The sequence below is a fragment of the Marmota monax genome, unplaced genomic scaffold (genome assembly GCF_021218885.2).
Source record: "Marmota monax isolate L192 unplaced genomic scaffold, Marmota_monax_Labrador192_F-V1.1 WCK01_AAM20220418_F8-fsc00021, whole genome shotgun sequence".
NCBI classification, from domain to species: Eukaryota; Metazoa; Chordata; class Mammalia; order Rodentia; family Sciuridae; genus Marmota; species Marmota monax.
The window spans coordinates 19,386,055-19,410,429 of NW_026695228.1; the positions used below are offsets into that span (position 1 = coordinate 19,386,055).

The window sequence follows — 24,375 nt, forward strand, 5'->3', positions numbered from 1 at the left end:
TTATAGAGTGTGAATAATAGACACTTATTTCATAAAATTATTGTTTAAGTTATTTGTAAAATACTAATATAGTATATTTTTTAGTGGAGATACATACTACACATATGTATTTTTCTTTCTATAGGAAAGACTCTAGAGAAAATGGCTTTTGATAAGAAATATGGACTGAAGACAACACTAAGCAGGAAATATTAGATAACAGTTGCTCTAATAAAACAGACTTGATGTGCCCACGCAGAACCCTTTCACAGAAAATGGGAATATCAGTCACTGAAAAATGACATATGGCCTCCAGTAATTTTGCAATAGGAATGATCTTTTTATTCCAGACCATAGTGGGAATCCTGGGGAATTTCTTTCTTCTATACCATTATACTTATTTAGAACTCACCAGATACACAGTAAGGCCCACAGATTTGATTCTTAGGCACCTGACTGTAGCCAACTCCTTGGTCCTGCTCTCTAAGGGAGTTCCACAGACAATGGCTGCTTTTGGGTTGAAACATTTCCTCAATGATATTGGATGCAAACTTGTTTTTTATGTTCACAGAGTGGGCAGGGGTGTGTGCATTGGCAACACCTGTCTCTTGAGTATCTTCCAGGCCATCACGATCAGTCCCACAAACTCCTGGTGGGCAGAACTGAAACTTCAAACTCATAAATTCTTAGGCCCCTCCAATGTCCTGTGCTGGATCCTGAACCTGCTAGTAAGTATCATCATTCCTATGCGTGTGACTCATAAGTGGATCAACAAAAACAACACAAGAAAAATGGATTTGGGATACTGTTATGGGGTAGTTGACCACAGAATCACACATATATTACACAATATATTATTATCCTATGATGTATCTTGTGTGGGACTCATGATCTGGGCAAGTGGCTCCATGGTTTTCATCCTGTATAGGCATCAGCAGAGGGTCCAACACATTCACAGCACCAACCTGTCCCCCAGATCCTCCCCAGAGTCCAAAGTCACCCAGAACATCTTAGTCCTAGTGATCACTTTTGTATCATTTTACACTAGCTCCCACATCCTGATATTGTATATGGTTCTTTTTCATCGTCCTAGTTGGTGGCTGGTGAGCACCTCGGCACTGATCACAGCTTGTTTTCCAACAGTCAGCCCCTTTGTTCTCATGATCCGTGACCGCAGGATCCTCAGGGTCAGTTCTGCCTGCCTCAGAAGGAGTGCACCACTCCATACTCTGTTCACATAGAGGTACATTTTACGTGGTGCGTCTTGGTTTTCATAATATGCAGGCGTTCATTCTTTCATCGCAGGTGGTTAAACCCACATTATTGAGTAGTCACCTAAGAAAGAATGTATGAGCAACAAAGTGAGTCTGCTTCTTAGGATTCATCACGTGGTAGGAACTAAATATTTTGCAAAGTGCTTTCAAAATTTTCATGATATTAAATGTTGCAGTGGAGCTGGGTGCAGTGGCTCATGCCTATAATCTCAGTGGCTTGGGAGGCTGAGGCAGAAGGATCACGAGTTCAAAGCCAGCCTCAGCAAAGACAAGATGCTAAGCAGCTCAGTAAGACCCTATCTCTAAATAAAATACAAAATAGGGCTAGGGATGGGGCTTTAGTGGTAAAATGCCTCTGAGTTCAATCCCAGGTACCAAAAAAAAAAAGTTGCAGTGGAGAAATTCAGAAGACAACATTTAATTTATAAAATGGGGCCTTTGATAATTTGGGGATAATGCAAAGCTTTTATGAGAATTTAACATTACAACCAACTAATTAAAAATGTTCTAGAATCAACTGGGAACACACATAAAAAGAATTGAATGAGGGGCTGGGGTTGTGGCTCAGCGGTAGAGCCCTGGCCTAGCACATGCAAGGTGCTGGGTTCGATCTTCAGCACCACATAAAAATGAATAAATAAAAAATAAAGGTATTTTGTCCAACTACAACTAAGAAAAAAATTAAAATAAAAAAAAAACAAACCCAAGAATTGAATGACAGAAAGGCCTGAGTGATAAACTCAGTCCAGAAAGTGAGAAGGACAATGAATAACTCAATAGCAAATGTCCTTTGATGGAGATGAAAGGGAAATCATGCATGAAATGCTGCAGGATCTCAAAGACCATGTCTTTTCAATGTACTTTAAAATGTATGTTGTTGTTTTTTTCCTGTGTTGAAGGAACGTAGTGTATTTCAAATTTTTTCAGATATAATAGACAAAATGACCTCAATGGAACAAAGTGAACATAAGAATCATATCAAGAGGTTTTAGTTAAAATTCAATTCACAGTTGATAAATATGAATGTTACAAAGGAACCAACCGGTTTCTGGAACCCTTTAAAAGTAGGCTATTCTTGGGCTGGGGCTGTAGCTCAGTGGCAGAGCACTTGCCTAGTGTGTATGAGGCACTGGGTTCCATCCTTAGCACCATGTAAAAATAAACAAATAAAATAAAGGCATTTTCTCCATCTACAACTACAAAAAAAATTTTAAAAAGTAGGCTATTCTGTATTAAGCAATGATCCCAATTGGCCTGTTCAGGAGAAAGAAGGTAGGCCCCATATCTTGAGCTTTGGGAAATGAGTCTGTAGTGGAGGCTTTCATTATTTATAAAGAAGCAATGGACAAGATGTAAAAGGATGAGGCTCATAATTCCATTTTTTGTTGTTGTTCTTGTTGTTACAGATAGACACAATACCTTTATTTCACTTATTTATTTTTATGAGGTGCTGAGAATGGGACCCAGTGCCTTGCACTAGGCAAGTGCTCTACTACTGAACCACAACCCCAGCCCCTCATGATTCTGGTTTTTTTTTTTTGTTTGTTTGTTTGTTTTTTAAGCAGGAATAATTACTGCCAGGAAAGCCAAATAAATTATTTTTTCATTGCCATGAAAAACTTTAAAATAATCGTGTGTAGCTATTATAAACATTATATCCAAACTTTAAAACTAGGTCAATATAAATTATGTATTTGGATATGAAAATAGCATATATATGTAGACAAAATGATTGAGAAGTGTTTAATCTCAGAAATATAGGACATGCCAATAAGAAAATCAACTCATGGGGCTGGGGTTGTGGCTCGGTGGTATAGTGTTTGCCTAGTACGTGTGAGGCATTGGGTTCGACTCTCAGCACCTCATGTAAATAAATAAATAAATAAAAATAAATGAAGGTCCATCAACAACTAATAAAAATATTTTTTAAAAATTAAAAATAATGGGCTGGGGATGTGGCTCAAGCGGTAATGTGCTTGCCTGGCATGCGCGGGGCGCTGGGTTCGATCCTCAGCACCACATAAAAATAAAATAAAGATGTTGTGTCCTCCGAAAACTAAAAAATAAATTAAAAAAGTTAAAAAATAAAATGAGACAACTGAATTTACTGAGTAAATCATTTTATTCCCCAATATATATTTATAAGTAAATTAACTTAGAAAAATCTAACAGAAAAAAAATTCAAGTAGTAATAATGATGAAACATCAAGATAGAGGGATAAATGACAAAAATGATCAGTAAGAATGTTAAAAAGTGCCCAGTAACCTTATTCATTAGGAAAATGCAAATCCAACCCATCATGAGATTTCACTTCCACCTCATACCCACTCAGATGACTGTACTTAAGACAGAGCATGGGGGCAGGAACGGTAGTAGAATGAATTGGACATTATTACCATATATGCATATATGATTACATGACTTGCCTAAGTCTACATCATGTTAAACTGTTACCGCTGTTGACCGGTGACGAGTCCTTGCTTCCCCAGTGTTGAAGAATAACACCAAAGAAGCACGCCGAGGCAAGGTCAGAGTAGAAATTAGAAGTTTATTAAAGGACAGCAGAAAAGACTTCTCCCGGAGGAAGAAGGGGACCCAAGAGGTGGAATCCGTGGAAGGGATGTTGTCTCCCCTTTTTATAGTTCTTTCAGTGATGGAATGTAGGTGGGAAGGACAGAGGGGTGGGACACAGGTGGGCCAAAGAAGAAATCTGGTCAGGAAGGACTTCTGAGTCAGCACCTTTTTGCTGGGGGCTGTTCATTAACATTTCTTTGAGGTGGACTTTGGCCTAGGGCCTTTTCGGGACTTCCATGAGTTGTCCTGTGTTTTCCAGGAGTCATTCTCCGCATGGTCTCCATTTTAGATTTCACTCGATATTAGACCCGATTTATCTAACTACACTACCTAACTTTAAATCTGGCTTCAAAACCAGACAAATGAGAAGTTATACTCCATTTATGGATGATGTGTCAAAATGCATTCTACTGCCGTGTATAACTAATTAGAACAAATTAACCGCCCCCCAAAAAAGAAGACAGATAATACCCAATATTGGTGAATATGTGAAGAAATTAGAATGTCCATGCAGTGCTAGTGAATTATAAAACATTACAGCCACTTTGGAAAACATTTGGCAGTTCCTCAAAAGTTTAACTTAGAGTTATCATAGGTCCATCAATTCCATTTTATTTTTTATTAAAAAATAAAATGAGTTGTCTCATTTAATTTTTTAATTTTTTAAAATTTATTTTATTGTGTACACACAATAGAAATAAAAGCAAATATTTAGGGGCTGGGGCTGTAGCTCAGTGGTACAGTGCTTGCCTTGCATGTATGGGCACTGGGTTCAATCCTCAGCACCACATACAAATAAATAAATAAATAAATAAATTGAAAAAAGCATATGTTTATATAGTAACTTGTGTATAAGTGTTCATAGAAGCATCATTTGTAATAGCAAAAAAAAAAAAAGTGGAAATGGTCATCGGTGGAGGAACAGATAAACAATATGTGTATTTTTATACAATGGAATGTCATCAAGTCAAAAAAAGAACACAGCATGATACAGGCTTCTACATGGATCAACAGTGAATATGTGATGCTCAATTAAAAAAGAAACATAAGAGGTGATATAGCATATGGTTGTATTTATTTATTTTATAATTTTGATAAAGATTTAATCCATAACACATATTTATTTTTATTTCTTAAACTTAAATTTATTTAACTGATACATTAAAGAGTCCATATTAATGGGCACCATGTGATGTTACAACACAGGTATAATTCTTTTTTTTTTTTCCCTTCTAAGTTATTTATTTAAGCCATCTCTTGCCACAAAGGGATGGAAGATCAGTATAATGGTCATCATTTGATACAAGTAAGGTTGCTGGCAGCTGGAAGTTTGCTGGGGCCCATGTTGAGAGCCACAGCCAAAGGGGCCCCAGCAAACTTCCAGCTGCCAGCAAACTTCCAGCTGCTGGCTGATGATTGGCTCACAGCAGCCCCAGCAACATCTAGCTGATTGGCTCCTCTGCGGTGATGCTCATTGGGCTGTTTCCCTGCCCTTTCAGACCACGGAGCTGCTCATTGGGGGACTTTTTTGGCTCCGCCCACGTGACCCAGCCAATCGGCCTGAAGAGGAGGATTGGGGGAGGTGGAGAGAAGCTTGTGAGGGAGAGAGAGGCTTGTGGAAAGCCGGTGGTGGCAGTTGAGGCTCTGAGGGTTTTTCCTGAGAGGCTGTTTTGTTTGGCGTGTGTGGTTCTAAAAATAAAGTTGGTTTCTTTTGACAAGTGGCTCCTGATTCTGCCCAGCCAGACTGCGGCATAAGGTGAGATTAAGATTCCCTATACTGGGCTGGGGATGTGGCTCAAGCTGTAGCGCGCTCACCTGGTGTGAGCTCACCTGGTGTGGCAGCACCACATAAAAATAACATAAAGATGTTGTGTGTTGTGTCCACCGAAAACTAAAAAATAAATATTAAAAAATCCTCTCTCTCTCTCTCTCTCAAAAAAAAAAAAAAAATCCCCTACTTTGAAGAATAATGGTCCAAACCAGTGCTGTGGTCCCCAGTGCCTAGGTAATGGTCCAGATGCGCTATTCATCTTCAGAGCTAGTTGGACATGGATTCACATGAGTGATATGGAATACAGTTTGGTTATCATCTCCCCAGGGAAAGGTCTTGGTTCTGATGCTGAGATAGAGATAGGCGATGGTCTTTGGTGCTCTCCATAGTGCGGCTTGAAAAAAGCATTCACCATGTCCCACCCCCTCCCCTGAGCTCCACAAGGTAGGTGAGGGACTTCCACGTGCTAGCTGAGTCCTGCTGGCGGTGGGCACTGCTCTACATAGGCCACCCCACCTGTGGGCAAGACCGACCTATCAGCTAGAAAGCCAGGACCCAGACACAACCAACGCCACCATTTTGACCTGGATCCAACATGCACAATTTGGTATCTGTATAATACTTAAATCAGGTTCAACATATCTATCGCCTCAAACATTTATCCTTTCTTTCTTTCTTTTTTGGTACTGGGGGTTGAATCCAGGGCCTCACTTGCTTCGCAAGGGCTCTGCCACGGAACTACATCCCTACACCTTTTTTATTTGACTTTGAGACAGGGTTTTGAACTTGTCATCCTCCTGCTTCAGCCTCTTGAATAGCCGAGATTATAGGCATGTGCCACCACAGTCAGCACATTTATCTTTTCTTTTTTGACAAAAATATTCAAAATTCTTCCACATCCTCAAAAGCACTTACTATCTTTACTCTTTGTGATCATAGTCATTCTTACTGGAATGAGGTGATATCTCACCATGGTTTTGATCTGTCTTTCCTTGATGATTACTGATTTTAAGCATTTATTATGTACCCACTGGTCATTTGTAACTCCTTTTCCGGGTGTGGTCATTTGACCAGTTTCTGCCAATGTTAGAACACATCTGCTGTATGCCACTTCCAGATACAGCCCATTTAGTCCTCCTCCCCCTTCTCCCCCTCCCCCTCCTCTTCTCCTTTTTCCTGGACACAGATGGTGAGGAAGTCCTTAAGGACTGGGAAGCACATGGTTGAAGAACTCTGGGTTCTGAATGACCTCATGCAGAACTGCTGTTTGTCATATCTGAACACCAACTCAACAAAAAAAATCCTGAAGACAAAAAACAGTACTAATCCATCAAATATTGTGAGGATGGTTCTTCAGCATAACCTAACTGATGGAAAAAAAAACTGATGAAAAACAAAAACCTTAATCATAGGATTAATTTAAATATGAATACTTTCAGTACATTTAAATAACAAAAGTCAAATTGGCCATTCCTCTTATATTTAGACCACATAAGATGATTTCATTCTGTGCCTTAAAATGTATTGAAGCCAGGGCTGTGGTTGTGGCTCAGAGGTGGAGTGCTTGCCTAGAATGTGTGGGGCCCTGGGTTCCATCTTCAGCACCACATAAAATTAAATAGGTAAAATAAAGGTATTGTGTCCATCTACAACTAAAATAATAATTTAAAAAAATGTATGAGGCCAGACAGGCACTGTTATGTACACACATAATTCCAGCAACTTGGGAGGCTGAGACAGGAGGATCCCAAGTTCAAGGCCAGCCTCAACTTAGTAAGGTCCTAAGCAACTTAGTGAAACCCTGTCACAAATTAAAAAATAATAAGGGCTTGGGATGCAGCTCAATAGTTAAGTATTCCTGGGTTCAATCTCCAGTGTACCGCCCTCCCCCCAAAAAAAAGCTTAAATTAAGGCCAAAATAGTAGCAATATTTACAAAATATTTGCCAGAGAGAACTTTGATATGCCATTTAAATTCCTTTATTCATTTTTAAAATACAGTACAGTAATTATATTTCTAGTAATAGTAATTCTAGTTATTTTGTTCTAAAATTTAACTCAACAAAAAAATTTTTTTTTGTGTGTGTGTGGTACTGGGGATTGAACTCAGGGCCTTGTTCATGTGAGGCAAGCACTCTACTAACTGAGCTACCTCCCCAGCCCAACAAAATTACTTTTATCAGGATTACTGTTTTTTTTTTTTATGAAAATGATTTTGTTTTTTTAATGTACATCATAATTTACCAACTTCAGATTTTGCTATTATAAATTTTCCTAAAGGACCATGGTTTGGACTGAGGATGTGGCTCAAGCGGTAGCATGCTCGCATGGCATGCGTGCGGCCCGGGTTCAATCCTCAGCATCACATACAAACAAAGATGTTGTGTCCACCGAAAACTAAAAAATAAATATTAAAAACAAAAAGGGGGCTGGGGATGTGGCTCAAGCGGTAGCGCGCTTGCCTGGCGTGCGTGCGGCCCGGGTTCGATCCTCAGCACCACATACAAACAAAGATGTTGTGTCCGCCGAAAACGAAAAAATAAATATTAAAATTCTCTCTCTCTCTCTCTCTCTCTCTCTCTTTCAAAAAAAAAAAAAAAAAAAAAAGGACCATGGTTTTACCAAGTCAACTTTTCTGGGTCAAGTTATAAAAATCAGAATTTTCAAAAACATTTTTTTCTTAAAAACTATTTTTAGTTAATGATAAATTTTATCATATTTCGTTCTTACAATCATCAGTTTTATTTTGTGTGGACTGTTTTCACAAAAATAATCATAAAGGATTTCAAAGGGATCCCTTGTATCAAAATGATAGTATGTAAGCATTCTGACTCCTTGATTTACAGATATTCAACTTTTTAAAAACATTTACTTTTTAGTTTTAGCCGGACACAATATCTTTATTTTATTTTTATGTGGTGCTGAGGATAGAACCCAGTGCCTCATGTGTGCTGGGCGAGCGCTCTACCACTTGAGCAACAACCCCAACCCGTTATAGAGACTCAATTTTGACCTACAAATTTTGGAACATAGTGCTTTTGTAAAAGTCATTATGATCTTCCACTCCTACCCATCCTGTTTATGAAGACGTTCTTACAAGGTATAGGCAGATGAAAGCTTTCATGTTCCTTTAGTCATACTGGAAACCGAAAACAGGTTTTTAAATCATGCTTTGTAATGTAGAACTATTAAAGGAAACAATTTAGTCTGGAACTTGTTACAAACTGGCAAGGAAGCTTTTAGTCCAGACTATTGTAAGTAGAGGTCATGACCCTTGCAAAACATCCCAGAGGCTGAATCAACTATGAAAACAGAGAGTTGGGGATTTAGTCAATGTGCACTGTGAGGTGATCGGTGGATGGGAAATTATGAAGAGAGACTTGATGAGCTATCTAGGGTATTCAGATACTTGCGAATCCAGCCTAACAAGGTTCTGGTAGAGGCAGGGCAAACAAAAATGAGGGAAAAGGACTTTGATCAGGTATCAATGGTAGGTGTGTTCAGGCCTGTGGTGGGTATCATACAAGGTACATTTGGCCATAAGATGAGGAAACAAATTTGTTTCTATTCTCTGAGAACAGATACTTCTCATCCCAAAGCCACTCACCCAACCTAGGTGCCAGATAACACCTCACTTTGGGAAAGGGTTTTCACACCTCTGTCCTTTAAACTTCATAGTCACTGTCCTCCCTGGATCCTCGAATTCCCCATGTGGGATTCCCAATAAATGCAGACACCCTGGGTCCACACAGTCTTGCTGAGCTCTGTGTGTGTGTGTGTGTGTGTGTGCGTGTGTGTGTGTGGCCTCTGGACATGCTGTGTATTCCCAGAACCTGTAATAAAATCACTCTTTATATAATGCTGTAAAACACTTGGTTTTAAGAAGGTAGCAGCTGAAGTCATCATTATCAATAGAAATATCTAAATTAGTTACACAAACATTCCATACTTAACTACAGTAATAGGGGCCATGTGTTATTATATCTAAATTAGCTTTGACATCAATGATGAAATATTAAGGGTTTGAGGGGGCTGGGGATGTGGCTGAAGCCATAGCGCGCTTGCCTGGCATGCGTGCGGCCCGGGTTCAATCCTCAGCACCACGTACAAACAAAGATGTTGTGTCCACCGAGAACTGAAAAATAAATGTTAAAATTCTCTCTCTCTCAAAAAAAAAAAAAAGGGTTTGAGAAGGTTATGAAATAAAGAGAAATTTTTAAAGTAAGTAGGAATTCTATACAAAATTAATGAGTTACCTAAAAATGATTTGAAAATGCTCTTAAAAATCACATGCATAACTACTCACTCCAGTTCTTTGTACCTATTTCCTCTTAAATTTTTCTGTATGCCCAAGAATCAATTTTTGTTCCTGAAAAATATATTTAATATTGTCTGTTCTAAAAATATATTCTTAATTTTTGCCATAAGAAAGTATAAAAAAATCTTCTTTATAAAGCTTCTGTGAATGTTCATTGAAAGATTTTTTATGAGGCTGGAGTTGTGGCTCAGTGGTGGAGCACTTGCCTAGCATGTGTGAGGTACAGGATTCCATTCTCAGCACCACATATAAATAAATGAATAAAATAAAGGTTCATCAACAACTAAAAAAATTACATAGATATAAAAATTTTATATGAAAAATATATTTATTACTCTAGAAAGTATGTAGGAGTGCAATTGCTGTGTCAAAGTGTAGTTCCAAGTTTTAGTTTTTCTAATATTCTAATTACTAACACATTCTAATTATGTAAATTAATGGGTTTCACTACAACATTTACATACACAAATTTTGTTTTATTAGAAATTATAAAACTATTCTCCAGACAGTCTCATTCCCATCAATAATGAATGAGTGGTCCAGTTTTTCCACATTCTCTCTGGCATTTTATTTTATTATTGATATCTCCTTGTTGCTTTAGTATATATTTCTGTAATGGTCACTGATGTTGAACATTATTTCATGTGCTTAAAGACATCTTCAGGGGCGGGGGCTGTGGCTCAGTGGAAGCGTACTAGTCTGGCATGTGTGAGGCACTGGGTTCTATCCTCTGCACCACATAAAAAAAATAAATAAAATAAAGGTATTGTTTCCATCTACAACTAAAAAAAATTTTAAAAGACATCTTCATATTATTTTGGCAAACGATTTGTTCACTTCATAGTTGTATGGTTGATTTTCTTCTTTTTGAGAGTTCTGTTTATATTCTGGATCCTAGCCTTTGGCAGATGTGTGAACATATGCAAGGAAATAATAAGTTTTATTTTTCAGCAAAAAAAGTATTAGCAAATACTTCCTCTCCTTCTATTGTTTCCCTTTTCATTTAGCCAGTGTAATTAAAATATCTATAAGAAGTACAAATTCCACCTCAAAATGTCAAAGAAAATTGAAGTACTTCAGAATACTAGAAACATTGAGTATGTGGAACCTTCGTCTGATACTTGCCGGCCCTTCCCCTTCGTCACACAGCTTCATCCTGCCCAGTGTTACACTGGAGGAGGAGCCTGATTCAGGTCTAAACTGGAAGATGGTGGCTAGCAAAGTGGCTTTCTTGCTCCTCCCCTTGACTTATGTCAAATATTATGAGAAAATAAATAGCAAACAGTCATGTCTTCATGATGAACAGCTCTTGTATGTTTAAATTTAACTCATTAGACCAAAAGAGCCTCTTTACTCATCCCTCCCAATCATTTTTTAATTTTAATGCTGATTTGTCCAAGTAGCTATACTTTGACTATTTTTTTGTGGGGGGGGTACCGGGGATTGAATTCAGGGGCACTAGTCCACTGAGCCACATCCCCAGCCCTATTTTGTATTTTATTTACAGACAGCGTCTCACTAAGTTGCTTACTGCCTAGCTAAGTTGCTGAGGCTGGCTTCGAACTTGCCACCCTCCTGCCTCAGCCTCCTGAGCCACTGGGATTACAGGTGTGCACCTCCACGCCTGACTTATACTTTGATTCTTAAAGGAGAGATTAAGAAACATACACATGTATTGGGCAAATCTTGTCACTTCATGGTGCTAGAGCTAGAAAAATGAGTAAAGATAATTCTTATATAAAAGAGATTCACCCACAAGTTTTTATTTAACACTTCTAAGTGCCTAGCACCAAGCAACCTATGAAGAAGTACCACTTTCAGCTTTGGAATAATATATACAAACACAGAAGAGAGGCAAGAAAGGAATTGGTGGGAAACTGAGGGAACATGAGGTTTCCCAGTAGAAGTCATGATTGAGTGGATGGTGGACCCCTTTAATAAAGTTGTCTCTCCAGTATCTTAGATAGATTATAAGTCTCTTAAACCTTGGACAACTGCATGTGAAGGTCACTCTGTGAACAACCAGGTCTCTCTGGGATAGATGTGCTATCAAGGATTAAACAACAAACTATGGTTAGATATTTATAATCATCCTTCTTTTTTAAAAAAGCAATCATAGGATAAAACACTATCATCTGGATGGAATGCAATCTTTGTTTCTCACTGGTATCAGTTTCTGAATTTCCTATTCTATTCCAAATCATTGCTATCTGGGGGCCAGATCCATGATAATGCACTTGTTTAGCTTGAACTACACGATAAAGTCAGGCAGAGCATGATTCCCTTTATCAGTCTTTTTTTTGTGCAGGATTTTCCAGCTCTTACTGTACATGAATGCCTGGTTGTATATGTAGTTTCTTTAATCTGGTCCACAGAGCTGTTGGTGCATCCAGTTCTGGTCCCTAAACAATCCCTGTGGCGCAACCTCAGAGATGCTATTGACCTGCTGATAGCACATATCTTTGTCCATTCATTCACTGATGACACTTAAATTGGGGGAACCAATTCTGGCAATATCTGTGTTACATCTATGAACATGAATGCATGACATCCTAAATCAGTTATATGGTTAACTTGTGTCAAATGATTTATTGAGTGGATTTCACTTGCATTCTTGGTACAAAGCATACTTGATTATAACACAATATTTTAGAGTTTTGACACAATGTTTTCTAATGTTTAAATTTTTTACTTTTTAATTCACATATCCTATTTCTCTATAATATTCTGTATGGCTTAATCAAGGCAAAGTTCTCATATCACCCTTCCTAAAAGATATTGAGGGGCTGGGGTTGTGGCTCAGAGGTAAAGCGCTTGTCTAGCAAGCATGAGGCACTGGTTTGGTCCTTGGCACCACGTAAAAATAAAATAAAGCTATTGTGTTCACCCACAACTAACAAATAAATGTTTTTTTAAAAAAAGGTATTGAGATGATTGACTACAATTCTTCAATATTTTAAGTAGCATGAGTTTATTAATTAATTTATTAGTAGAATTTTCTTCTGGATTCTGAATTTTGTGCTTTGTGTGTGTGTATGTGTGTGCACACACACGTGTGTGTGTGTGTGTGTGTAAGGATTCTTTTATATGTGTTCCATTCCTTTATGGATATTGTTGAATTTAGAATCTCTACATCTGTGGGATGAAGTTTGATAAGATACATATTCCAAGAATATACACACATAACACATACACACAGAGACATATATTATATACTATATATGCATGTATGTGTGTGTGTGTATATATATATATATATATATAAAATCTACATTGCATGTTCATTGCATTAAATTGAATAAATTTGTCTACTGAATAAATTTGTCTTTGTTTTCTTGTATCAATTTAGTACTTCAAAAAAATTTTTTTTCCTTGACCCCTGTTGGCACATCCTTCTCAAGCACTTTGTGTGACTCAAATTCTCTATTCATAACTAAATCATACTTTAATTCAGAGACTTTTGGGCTAATGGTAAAAACGGATTTTCAGGGACTGGAGCTGCAGATCAGTAGTAGAGCAGTTGCCTAGCATGTGTGAGGCACTGGGTTTGATCCTCAGCACCACATAAAAATAAATAAAGGGCTGGGGATGTGGCTCAAGCGGTAGCACGCTCGCCTGGCATGCTTGCAGCCCGGGTTCGATCCTCAGCACCACATACAAACAAAGATGTTGTGTCCGCCGAGAACTAAAATAAATAAATATTAAAAATAAATAAATAAATAAATAAATAAATAAAATAAAGGTATTGTGTTCATCGACAACTAAAAAAAAATAAATTAATTAAAAAAAAAACACCCTGATTTTCAGCTAAAGAACATCTAAGGGAATTTGAGAATCCAGGCAGAACTTTGAGCTTCGAAATTCCTACTGTTTCAGATCTCAGCTTTCCCTTCTCCATCTACATGAGCCTCTGTGTGCCTCCAGGGATTGTAGAAAAGAAGAGCCTCCTCTAAACACCCTCACCTCTCTGTAGATGCTCAGGAGAAAGCTGTAATTGTTTTTGGTAATTGGTGCCTGGGACCAAGTGTTCCAAAAACATCTTCAGTTCCCCAAGCGTGAGCTGTCATTATCATGACAACTGAAATGATAACTGCAGTCCTGTGGATAGGAGAGGTCACAGTATAATAACCCATGTCCCAGACCTGGCTGCCTCCCTCTGCGCTTGGTGGCGATGCTGATGATCATCACTCTGTGCCCACCAGCCTGACAGCTGGAAGAAGCGGGCATTTTATATTTGGGTCTGCAAGTCAGAGTCTGCAAGAGAAAAAAGCTTATCAGGACACAAAGTAAGTCATCTTCTAGGCTGAAAACTAATGATTTCCATAATCATGTTAGAAGAGGGAAATAATTACTAAGTTATGGGCTGAACTTGTGGAAGAGGAATAAAGGTCCAAGACCATAAGCTGCCCCTTAACCACTATTAATTTAACTTAATGTCATCCAGTTTGTTGTTGATTTTCAATGTGTGAAGACTTATTGTTCAAAATGCTCTAGTATACTTAAGAAATTAATCTGCTAGCTCTTTAATTATTCCTGAAAAAAAATTAAGGACAAGATCAGAAGGATTAATAGATATTTCTACAATACCCCTGTGCCAGTAGTAATGTATGAGATGTAGCTGACTGAATTACATTATTCTGTTTAAAAATGATAAATTCAGGATTTCTTTTTGTAGGTGTACACCATGCCTTTATTTTATTCATTGTTTTTAATGTGGTGCTGAGGATTGAACCCAGTGCCTCACATGTGCTAGGCAAGCACTCTACCACCGAGCTACAACCCCCTCCCCAAATTCAGGATTGTTTGAATCCACTCTGGCACAAGACAGTGATTTTGTGTTGAAAGGAAATACCTTGCTACTTGGGACTGCTTTACTTCTAGAAGTCAGGGAAGGAGCATCCAGAAAAGGCAACTTTATGATCTTAGATTTTCATACTACAAAAAAAAAAAAGGAAGGAATAAAGAAAAGGAGGGAAAAGTCATAGATTTCTACAGCTTTCAGAATTACATTAGTTTTTGATAATTTCTTTCTTTCTTTTTTTTTTTTTGGTCCTGGAGATTGAACCCAGGGCTTTGTGCATGCAAGGCAAGTACTCTATCAACTGAGCTATATCCCCAGCCCTGATAATTTCTCTTTGAAAAAAAAAAAATTCTAATGAGTTGCTAGGCTCAATACTCAGCTGAGAACTTTGAAATTTATTAGCGAAATTTATTAGCCTACCTTCACTTCTCCTTTTGCATAGTAAGCTCATGTTTTAAAGTAAGAATTCTGACATTGAAATAATTTCATTTAACATTTCTGCATTCACAAATAATCCCCCCCCAATTAATAGTAATTTAGCTTTTCCTTTTCAATATTTTGTCTCCCACTCTCCCTAAAGTTTCATGTTCCACTGCTTACTTAACATATTTATACTCCTGACCAAAAAAAATTTTTTTTCTGGCCTCCCACATGCTAGGAAAATGCTATACCACTGGGATATATCCTCAACATTTTTTCTTTTTTAATTTTATTTTTTAAAAAATATTTATTCTTAAGTTTTAGGTGGACATAATATCTTTATTTTACATTTATGTGGTGCTAAGGATCAAACCCAGTGCCTTGTGCATGCTAAGCAAGCACTCTACCACTGAGCCACAACCCCAGCCCCCTTTTTATTTTTTTTTAATTTTGTCACAGGATCTCACTAAATTGCCCAGGCTGACCTCAAACTTGTAATCTTCTTGCTTCAAAAAGTAGCTGGGATTACAGGTGTGCATCACTATGCCTGGACATCTTAATTAAGATGGAGAAGAGTCTCCTCTTTTAATTCCAACATAAAATTAATTGGGGCATTCATTAGATTTCATTTGGTCTTTCATGAATATTCTTTGAACATCAATCCCAAATCAGGCAATCTATATTCTTTTTTTTTTCAGAGAGAGAGAGAGAGAGAGAGAGAGAGAGAGAGAGAGAATTTTTTAATATTTACTAATATTTACTTTTTAGTTCTTGGCTGACACAACATCTTTGTTTTTGTATGTGGTGCTGAGGATCAAACCCGGGCCGCACGCATGCCAGGCGAGCGCGCTACCGCTTGAGCCACATCCCCAGCCCGCAATCTATATTCTAATTGGCCCTCTGGTTATATTTAAATGAAAACTTGCTAAAATCATAATGTGTTCCAGTATAATCATTCTGTTAAAGAAACTGACATGATATACCAAAAAAAAAAAAAGAAAATGTATGAAGTATTGTAAAAAGATAACTATGTCTGAGGTTGAGATCCATAGTGGTTATGTCTCTTATAAGGAGGTGATTTTACAAGGCAGTCAGCTTTCCTGTGCCTGAGATGACCTCATCTGTAAATTCTTCAAAGAATTGCTCTAAATATTATATGAAAAAAACATTAATGTAATTCTCTTACTGTGAGAATGTTTTTCTTCCTATAGAAAATCTCTTGGAGAAATAAAAATGTGCATTAATAAGGAATGTATGCGTTGGAAACAAGGAGTATACGGTGGTGGATTTGAGTTCCCATAATAAAACAGATCTCATGTTTCCAGGCAGGATCATCTTGCCCTGAATAAGAATATCCATCATTGTTAATGTCAGATGGCTTCCAAGGATTTGGCAATAGGAATAATCTTCTTATTCCAGACCACAGTGGGATTTATGGGAAATATCTTCTTTCTTTCCCACTATAGTGTCCTTTATTTTACCAGGTGCCGAGTAAGGCCCACAGACTTGATTCTCAAGCACCTGACCGTGGCCAACTCCTTAGTCCTGCTGTCTAAAGGAGTCCCACAGACAATGGCTGCTTTTGGATTGAAACATTTCTTCAGTGATATTGGATGCAAACTTGTGTTCTATGTTCACAGAGTGGGCAGGGGTGTGTGCATTGGCAGCACCTGCCTCTTAAGCGTCTTCCAGGCCATCATGATCAGCCCTATGACCTCCAAGTGGGCAAAGCTTCAACAACAAATTCCCAAATACATTGGGTTCTCCAACATCCTGTGCTGGATCCTGAACATGTTGGTGAATAGTTTTATCCCTGTCTTTGTGACTGGAAACTCAAACAATAAAAACAAAACAAAGAAAAAGGAATTGGGATTCTGTTCTGCAATAGTCAGTAACCAAATAACAGGATCCCTAGTGACAGCACTATTGTTAGCCTATGATGTTTTGTGTGTGGGATTCATGATCTGGGCCAGCAGCTCCATGGTTTTCATCTTATATAGGCACAAGCAGCGGGTCAAACACATTCACAGTACCAAACACTCCCTCAGATCCTCCCCTGAGACCACAGTCACCCAAAGGATCCTTGTCCTAGTGAGCACCTTTGTATCATTTTACACCCTCTCATCCCTGTTTTTAATCTTTTTGTCTTTTTATGATGCCAATGAATGGCTAGCAAACATCTCTGCACTAATCCCTGCTTGTTTCCCTACAGTCAGCCCCTTTATTCTCATGAGCAATGACCTCAAAATATCTGGGTTCCACTCATTCTGTTGTGGAAGGAATAGAGCAGGCTAAGATGATCACAGAGCATTACTTAATTTTTTTTAATTTTTAGTTGTAGACAGACACAATACCTTTATTTTATTTATTTTTTATTTTGTGGTGCTGAGGATGGAATCCGGTGTCTCAAGTATACTAGGCAAGTGCTCCCTCACTGAACTATAACTCCAGACCCCAGAGCTATACCTTTTTTTTTTAATTGTTGATAGACCTTTATTTTATTTATTTATTTTTATGTGGTGCTGAGGATCAAACCCAGTGCCTCATGCATGCTAGGTGAGCACTCTACCACTAAGCCACAACCCCAGCCGCCCCACCTCCAGAGCTATATTTTTGATATGCTTTTTGTCTTGGCATTTTCCTGTAATGTGAAGCTATTTCTTCATTCTTTTATATAGTGCTTTAAGCACCCAAAGATGTTCACACTAGAGAGAATGTAAATGATAGACCAAGTCTCTCCTTTCATTGGATTTATCATGAACTAAGAATGTAAAGTACAGACTAAAGATTTTGCAAAATGCTTTTATAATCTCTTATTAAATTGCAAGAGAGAAGTTTAAAGTCTAAGAATTTGTGAGAAAAATGGGTTTTCTAAGCTCTTTGTAAAAATAGAAATATTATCCAAGTATATAACTTTAAATTGATCACCTAAAATTATTCTGAAATTAACTGGATACAAAAATATAAGTGAACTTAAATGAAATAGAAGAGCCAGAGTTTGATCAGTCAGGAAACCTAGATGCCCTTCAATAGATGAATGGATGAAAAAACTGTTATATATACACAATGGAATATTACTCAGCATTGAAAGAGAATAAAATTATGGCATTTGTAGGTAAATGGATGGAGTTGGAGAATATCATGCTAAGTGAAGTAAGCCAATCCCCAAAAAACAAAGGCTGAATGTTCTCTCTTATAAGTGAATGCTGATCCATAATGGGGGGGACATGGGAAAAAATGGAGGCACTTTGATGGGTCAAAGGGGAGGGAGAGATGGAGAGGAGGAATGGGGGAAGGAAAGATGATGGAATGAGATGGACATCATTACCCTAGGTACATGTATGACTGTACATGTGGTGCGACTCTACATCATGTACAGAGAAATGAAAAGTTGTGCTGCCATTGTGTACAATGAATCAAAATGATCTGCTGTCATATATACCTAATTAAAATAAACAAATTAATTAAAAAAAAAAGAAATCAGGCAGAGGGGCTGCAGTTGTGGCTTAGTGGTAGAACGCTCGCCTAGCACGGTTGAAGCACTAGGTTTAATCCTTAGCACCACATAGAAATAAATAAATAAAGGTATTGTGTTCATTTACAACTAAAAAGAAAGCAGGAAGAAACATGAAGGCTCTGCAGGAGAATCCTGGGTTGGAGCTGGAGGGGAAATCATGTATCAGATATTGGGGGATATCAAAGACCAGGTAGCTGGGCATGGTGGCTTATGCCTGAAATCTCAGCTGCTCAGGAGACTGAGGCAGGAGGATCATGAGTTAAAAGCCAGCCTCAGCAATTTAATGAGGCCCTAAGTAGCTCACTGAGACCCTGTCTCAAAACAAAATATAAAAAAGGGCTGGGATGTGGCTCTGTGATTAAGAGGCCTTAGGTTCAATCCTCTGTACCAAAAAAGACCAGGTTTTACCGTTTTACCTTAAATCTAAGAAATTTAGCCATTTAAAATATGTGACATTTGGGGAGTAGGTGAGAGAGAGGTACATTTAAAAAATATTAAAATAGACAATGACCTGTATGGGACAAAGTATCCGCAAGAATCACATAAAGAAGCTTTGAATTCAATTTGCAGCTCATAAACACGAGAGTTATAAAGAAAACCTACAGGTTTTTTTGAGTCAGTCTTTGAAATAATACAGAATATTCTTAAGCAATAATCTCAATTAATGTGTTCAAAATCTGGAGTCTGGGGCTGTAGCTCAGTGGCAGAGCACTTCATGTGTGAGGCACCGGGTTTGATCTTCAGCACCACATAAAAATAAACAAATAAAATAAAGGTATGCTGTCCATCTACAACTACAAAAAAAAAAAAGAAGTACTTGGGTGGACCTCATATTCTGAACCTTGGGAAATGAATGTTCAGTGGAATCAATCACTGTCCAGGGAAGGGTGAGACAAGATATCTGGGCATAAACTTCATGTTTCCATTTGTTGAGGGGAATAATGGTTGCTCTGAAACAGCCAATGAAGAAATATTTGATAAAATCATAAAACATTTTTTTTATCATGATGAATAACTTCAAGACCTTTTGTGATTTGTGAGAAAAAGCACATGAGAAACATGGAGGAATCAGATATTTGAACAATAAACAAGCCTGACCTAATAGCTATCTACTGAATATGGGTGTTACATCACGTTTCTCAGCACATATGGAAAAAAATTTAAAATCATTTTAGAGAATAACTTTTCTACCCATTTCCATTTTTTAAATAGTTCGTTAAAGAATTTAGAATATTAAAATCTCTAAAAAGCTGAACAGTATTTTATTAAATAATTATAATTTTTAAGGTAAAGAAATGAAAAATACTCCATTTCAAAATTTTGTACCATAGTTGCTCCTCAAATTGGAAGAGCTCAGCATGGTGACACACCTGTAATCCTAGTACTCAGGAGGTAGAGGCAGGAGGATCGTCATTTCAAGGCCAGCCTCAGCACCTTAGCAAGACCCTAAGCAACTGTTATGGTTTGGATTCGAGTTTTCCCCCAAAAGTTCATGTGTGAGACAATGCAAGAAGGTTCAGAGAAGAAACAATTGGGTTATGAGAGCCTTAACCTAATCAGTGGAATCAATCACCTGGTGAGATTAAGTGGTAGCTGAAGGCAGGTGGGCTGTGGCTGGAGAAGGCGGGGCATTGGGGGCATGGCTTTGGGGTATATATTAGTGTCTGGTAAGTGGAGTTGCTGTCTCTGCTTTCTGATCATGGTGAGCTGCCTCCCTCCGCTAAGCTCTTCTGCCATGATGTTCTGCCATGATGAATGAAGCCTGCTGTCTGTGCATTGAGACCTCTGAAACCGTGAGCCCCCAAATAAGCTTTTCCTCCTCTATCATTGCGCTGGTCAGGTCCTGTTAGTCACAGCAGCAAAAGAGCTGACTAAAACAGCAACTCAGTGAGACCCTGTCTCAAATAAAATACAAAAAAAGAACTGGGGATGTAGCTCAGTGGTCAGGTGCCCCTGAGTTCAATCCCCAGTACAATAAATAAACAAATAAATAAATAGGTATGTGTCTATCTATAATTAAAACATTTTAATAATAAAAAATAAAAAGCTAAATGCAAATAATATGTAATAGTAAAGTATAGGTTAGAACAAGTGTTACATGAAAGAAAATTAGAAAGAATAAAATGTATAATAAAATATTGCCAAAATATGGGACTTCCAAAATATAAAGAATAAACAGTATTTAAAGCTAGTGATATAATAATTTAGACGTATAGGGACCAATATAAAAAACTTATAGTAGGGCTGGGGATGTGGCTCAAGTGGTAGCGCGCTTGCCTGGCATGCGTGCGGCCCGGGTTCGATCCTCAACACCACATACAAAAAAAAACAAAGATGTTGTGTCCGCCAAAAACTAAAATAAATAAATAAATATTTTTTTAAAAAATAAAATAAAAAATAAACTCGCATTAATCTTGACACTTAAAAAAAAACTTATAGTAATAAACTGGGTAAACTGAGAGGTAAAAGTGACTTGTATAGGGGTTGGGAATATAGCCCAGTTGGTGGAGTGATTGCCTCACATGCAGAAGGCCCTGGATTCAATCCCCAGCACCACAAAAAAAAAAAAAAAATCAACAGTGACTTGTATAAAATAGATGAATTAAGATAAATTAGAAAATAGAAAATCATAAATTTTAAATAGTGTTTTCATAAGTATTAGTCAAAAGTTCTATTTATTGGGGCTGAGGCAGTAGCTCAGTGGCAGAGCACTTGCCTAGCACATGTGAGGCACTGGGTTCAATCCTCAGCACTGCATAAAAATAAATAAATAAATAAAAAGGTATTGTGTTCATCCACAACTAAAAAAGAAAATCAAGAAAAAGTTCTGCTTACTAAATTAATCATGAATTAACTGTTTCTGAGACAGGGTCTTGTATGTTGCCCAGGCTGGCCTTGAATTTATAATCTTTCTGCCTCAGCTTCTGGAGTAGCTGGGATTACAGGTTTGTGTCACTGTATCTGGCTCTTATTATTTGATATAAAACTTTTTCAATATTATTATTATTATGGATGCTACGGCCTAAACATGGAAGACTGAGGAACTTCTGGATCCGAGGGCCCAAAGATGGACGTGCACCTGAGGAATTTCAGGATCCGGGGGGTCTAAACATGGATGCCTGAGGCATTCCAGATCCTGGAGCCTAAACATGGATGCCTGAGGCACTTCCAGATCCTAGAGTCTAACCATGGATGCTGAGGAACTTTCGGACCCCGGGGCTTAAACATGGACGTGCACCTGAGGAACCTCCGGATCCGTGGGCCTAAATATGGACGCCTGAGGAACTTCTGGGTCCAGGCGCCTAAACATGGACACCTGAGGAACTTCCAGATCCTAGAGCCTAAACATGGACGTGCACCTGAGGCACTTCTGGATGCTATGGCCTAAACATGGATGTGCGCTCGAGGAACTTCCGGATCCAGGCACCTAAATATGGACATGCACCTTTGAAACTTCTGGATCCGTATCCGGGGGCCTAAACATGGACTTGCACCTGAGGAATTTCCAGATGCTAAGGCCTAAACATGGAGGACTGAGGAACTTTCCGATCCAAGGGCCCAAAGATGGATGTGCACCTGAGGAACTTCCGGATCCTGGGGCCTAAACATTGATGCCTGAGGCATTCCAGATCCTGGGGCCTAAACATGGATGCCCGAGGCACTTCCTAGAGCCTAAACATGGATGCTGAGGAACTTCCGGACCTGGGGGCTTAAACATGGACATGCACTTGAGGAACCTCTGGATCAGTGGGCCTAAACATGGACACCTGAGGAACTTCTGGATCCTAGAGCCTAAATATGGATGTGCACCTGAGGCACTTCTGGATGCTATGGCCTAAACATGGATGTGCGCCTTTGAAACTTCTGGATTCGGATCTGGGGGCCTAAATATGGATGCTTGAGGCACTTCCGGATCTGAAGGCCTAAACATGGGCGTGTCCCTGGAACTTCTGGGTCCTTGTGCCTATAAAGGGCAGGGCATGACTCTCAGAAGGGACTTGCCCATGAAGGGGAGCTGAATATGGGGCCTGTTGCGGGGCAGACTAAGCTCTTGCACCCTGAACTTGAATGTGATTGTGGCCTCACTTCCCTGCCTTCCCCTGGGTGTCACTTCCTCCCCTTCCAGACGGTGCCGGGGAGGAAGTGAGACCAGGTGCAGGGGCCAGGCCACCATCTTTCTCCTCGCTTAGCCAGGTGCCCAGCCTGGCTGGGGATGGGGACGTCTTATGACACTAGCTGCCTCCTATATCTCTGCCCCAGGACCTCAGGGACCACAGGCAGAGTCGTTGACATGATTCTCCCCTGGCCGTTGACCCTCAGCCCCGTGGTCTGCCCAGAGGGTCAGGGGGCCCCTGTGACCTGCTGCTCCTTACCCACTGTCATCCTGGGCGAGCAAAGGTCAGGACACTAGACGCTACTGAGAGTGACAGTTTCTGGATGGGCAGCTGGGGACTTTGCCTCTATCCTCAGGCCTCAGACACTGGATGATCCCTCTCAGAGACAGAAAATAACCCCACACTGCCCAAGACTTATTTTTAAGCTTTGGATTCTGAAATTTTCCTGCTGCCACCTTCTTTGTGAAGCCAGTTTTTTAACAGAGACAATATTCCAGGGGGGAAAAAAAACAACATGGAGTCAATCAAACCAAGCTGACACATCTGGTCCTCCAAGAGAAATCTGGATTGGAGGGAGAACAGCCATTCTCAACAGGCGAAATAGTGAAGTTCCCTTGTCCTTATTTTGTGTAAGCAAAATAAATAATCTGATGTTAACTCATCAAATTATTTTTGATGAGTGCTTGGCTCATAGTAAAACTGATTCTGTTTTATGGAATGAAGTGTTACCTGATTTTAAAATTAAAAATGAAGCCAATTAGGATTGTTAAATTACACTGTCATAATTCTGTTCTTTGATAGCAGAAATAAATAAACCTTTTTTTAAAAAAATATTATTATTATTTGGTACCAGGGATTGAACCCAGGGGCACTTAGCCATTGAGCTACATCCCCAGATCTTTTTATTTTGTGACAGGTTGTCACTAAGTTACCTAGGGACTTGCTAAGTTGCTGAGGCTGGTTTTGAACTTGCAATCCTCCTGCCTCAGCCTTCCAAGTCTCTGGGATTATAGGCAGGTGCCATTGCACCTGACTTTTTCAACATTTTCAAATCTATATTATAAAGCAGTAAAAAAAAAAAAAAAGGAAAAAGAAGCTACTGGAAGATTTTGTTTGGCTATTACATATATTTATACTAAAACTTTGAAACTAATCCAATATGTTATTAATTGGGATAAAAAACAATGTGTAAAAAATAAAATAAAACAATGTGTAAACATACAAAATTAGTTTAAAGAGAGTTAATTTCAGAAATACAAGACATGCTAATAAGATAATCAATGTATAGTCTCTAACATGTTAAAATGAAATGAGTCAATCGCACTAAGTAAATAATTTTGTAACTTTATAAAATTTACATAAAGATATTCTATTGAGTAATATTTCAATTATTATTTACAACAATATATTATGTTATGGCAATTTTAATGATAAAAGTGGCCAATGACTATATGAAAAGATGCCTATAAAACTTATTCATTAGGGAAAATCATAGTATAATCACTACATCTAATTGTCAAAAGACAATAATAAGTATGGATATGCAGAGAAATCAGAACCACTTTAAACTGCTGGTGTTATTACAAAATGAGGCAGCTCCTTTGAA

At 38.4% G+C, this 24,375-nt stretch overlaps 2 protein-coding genes and 1 pseudogene across 2 annotated transcripts; 2 read left to right on the top strand and 1 right to left on the bottom strand.

Moving 5' to 3' along the window:
- The first annotated feature begins 284 nt into the window (after window positions 1–284).
- On the top strand, window positions 285–1,220 carry LOC124087638 (vomeronasal type-1 receptor 3-like). Its single transcript, XM_046436610.1, has one exon. It carries the CDS (start codon window positions 285–287, stop codon window positions 1,218–1,220), a length of 936 nt encoding a protein of 311 aa, XP_046292566.1.
- Window positions 1,221–5,808: 4,588 nt separating this feature from the next.
- LOC124087694 (cytochrome c oxidase subunit 6A1, mitochondrial-like) lies at window positions 5,809–7,742 on the bottom strand (annotated as a pseudogene).
- Window positions 7,743–16,511: 8,769 nt separating this feature from the next.
- LOC124087639 (vomeronasal type-1 receptor 3-like) lies at window positions 16,512–17,432 on the top strand. The gene has a single exon (XM_046436611.1). The coding sequence runs from the start codon at window positions 16,512–16,514 to the stop codon at window positions 17,430–17,432; it is 921 nt and encodes a 306-aa protein (XP_046292567.1).
- Window positions 17,433–24,375: the final 6,943 nt, after the last annotated feature.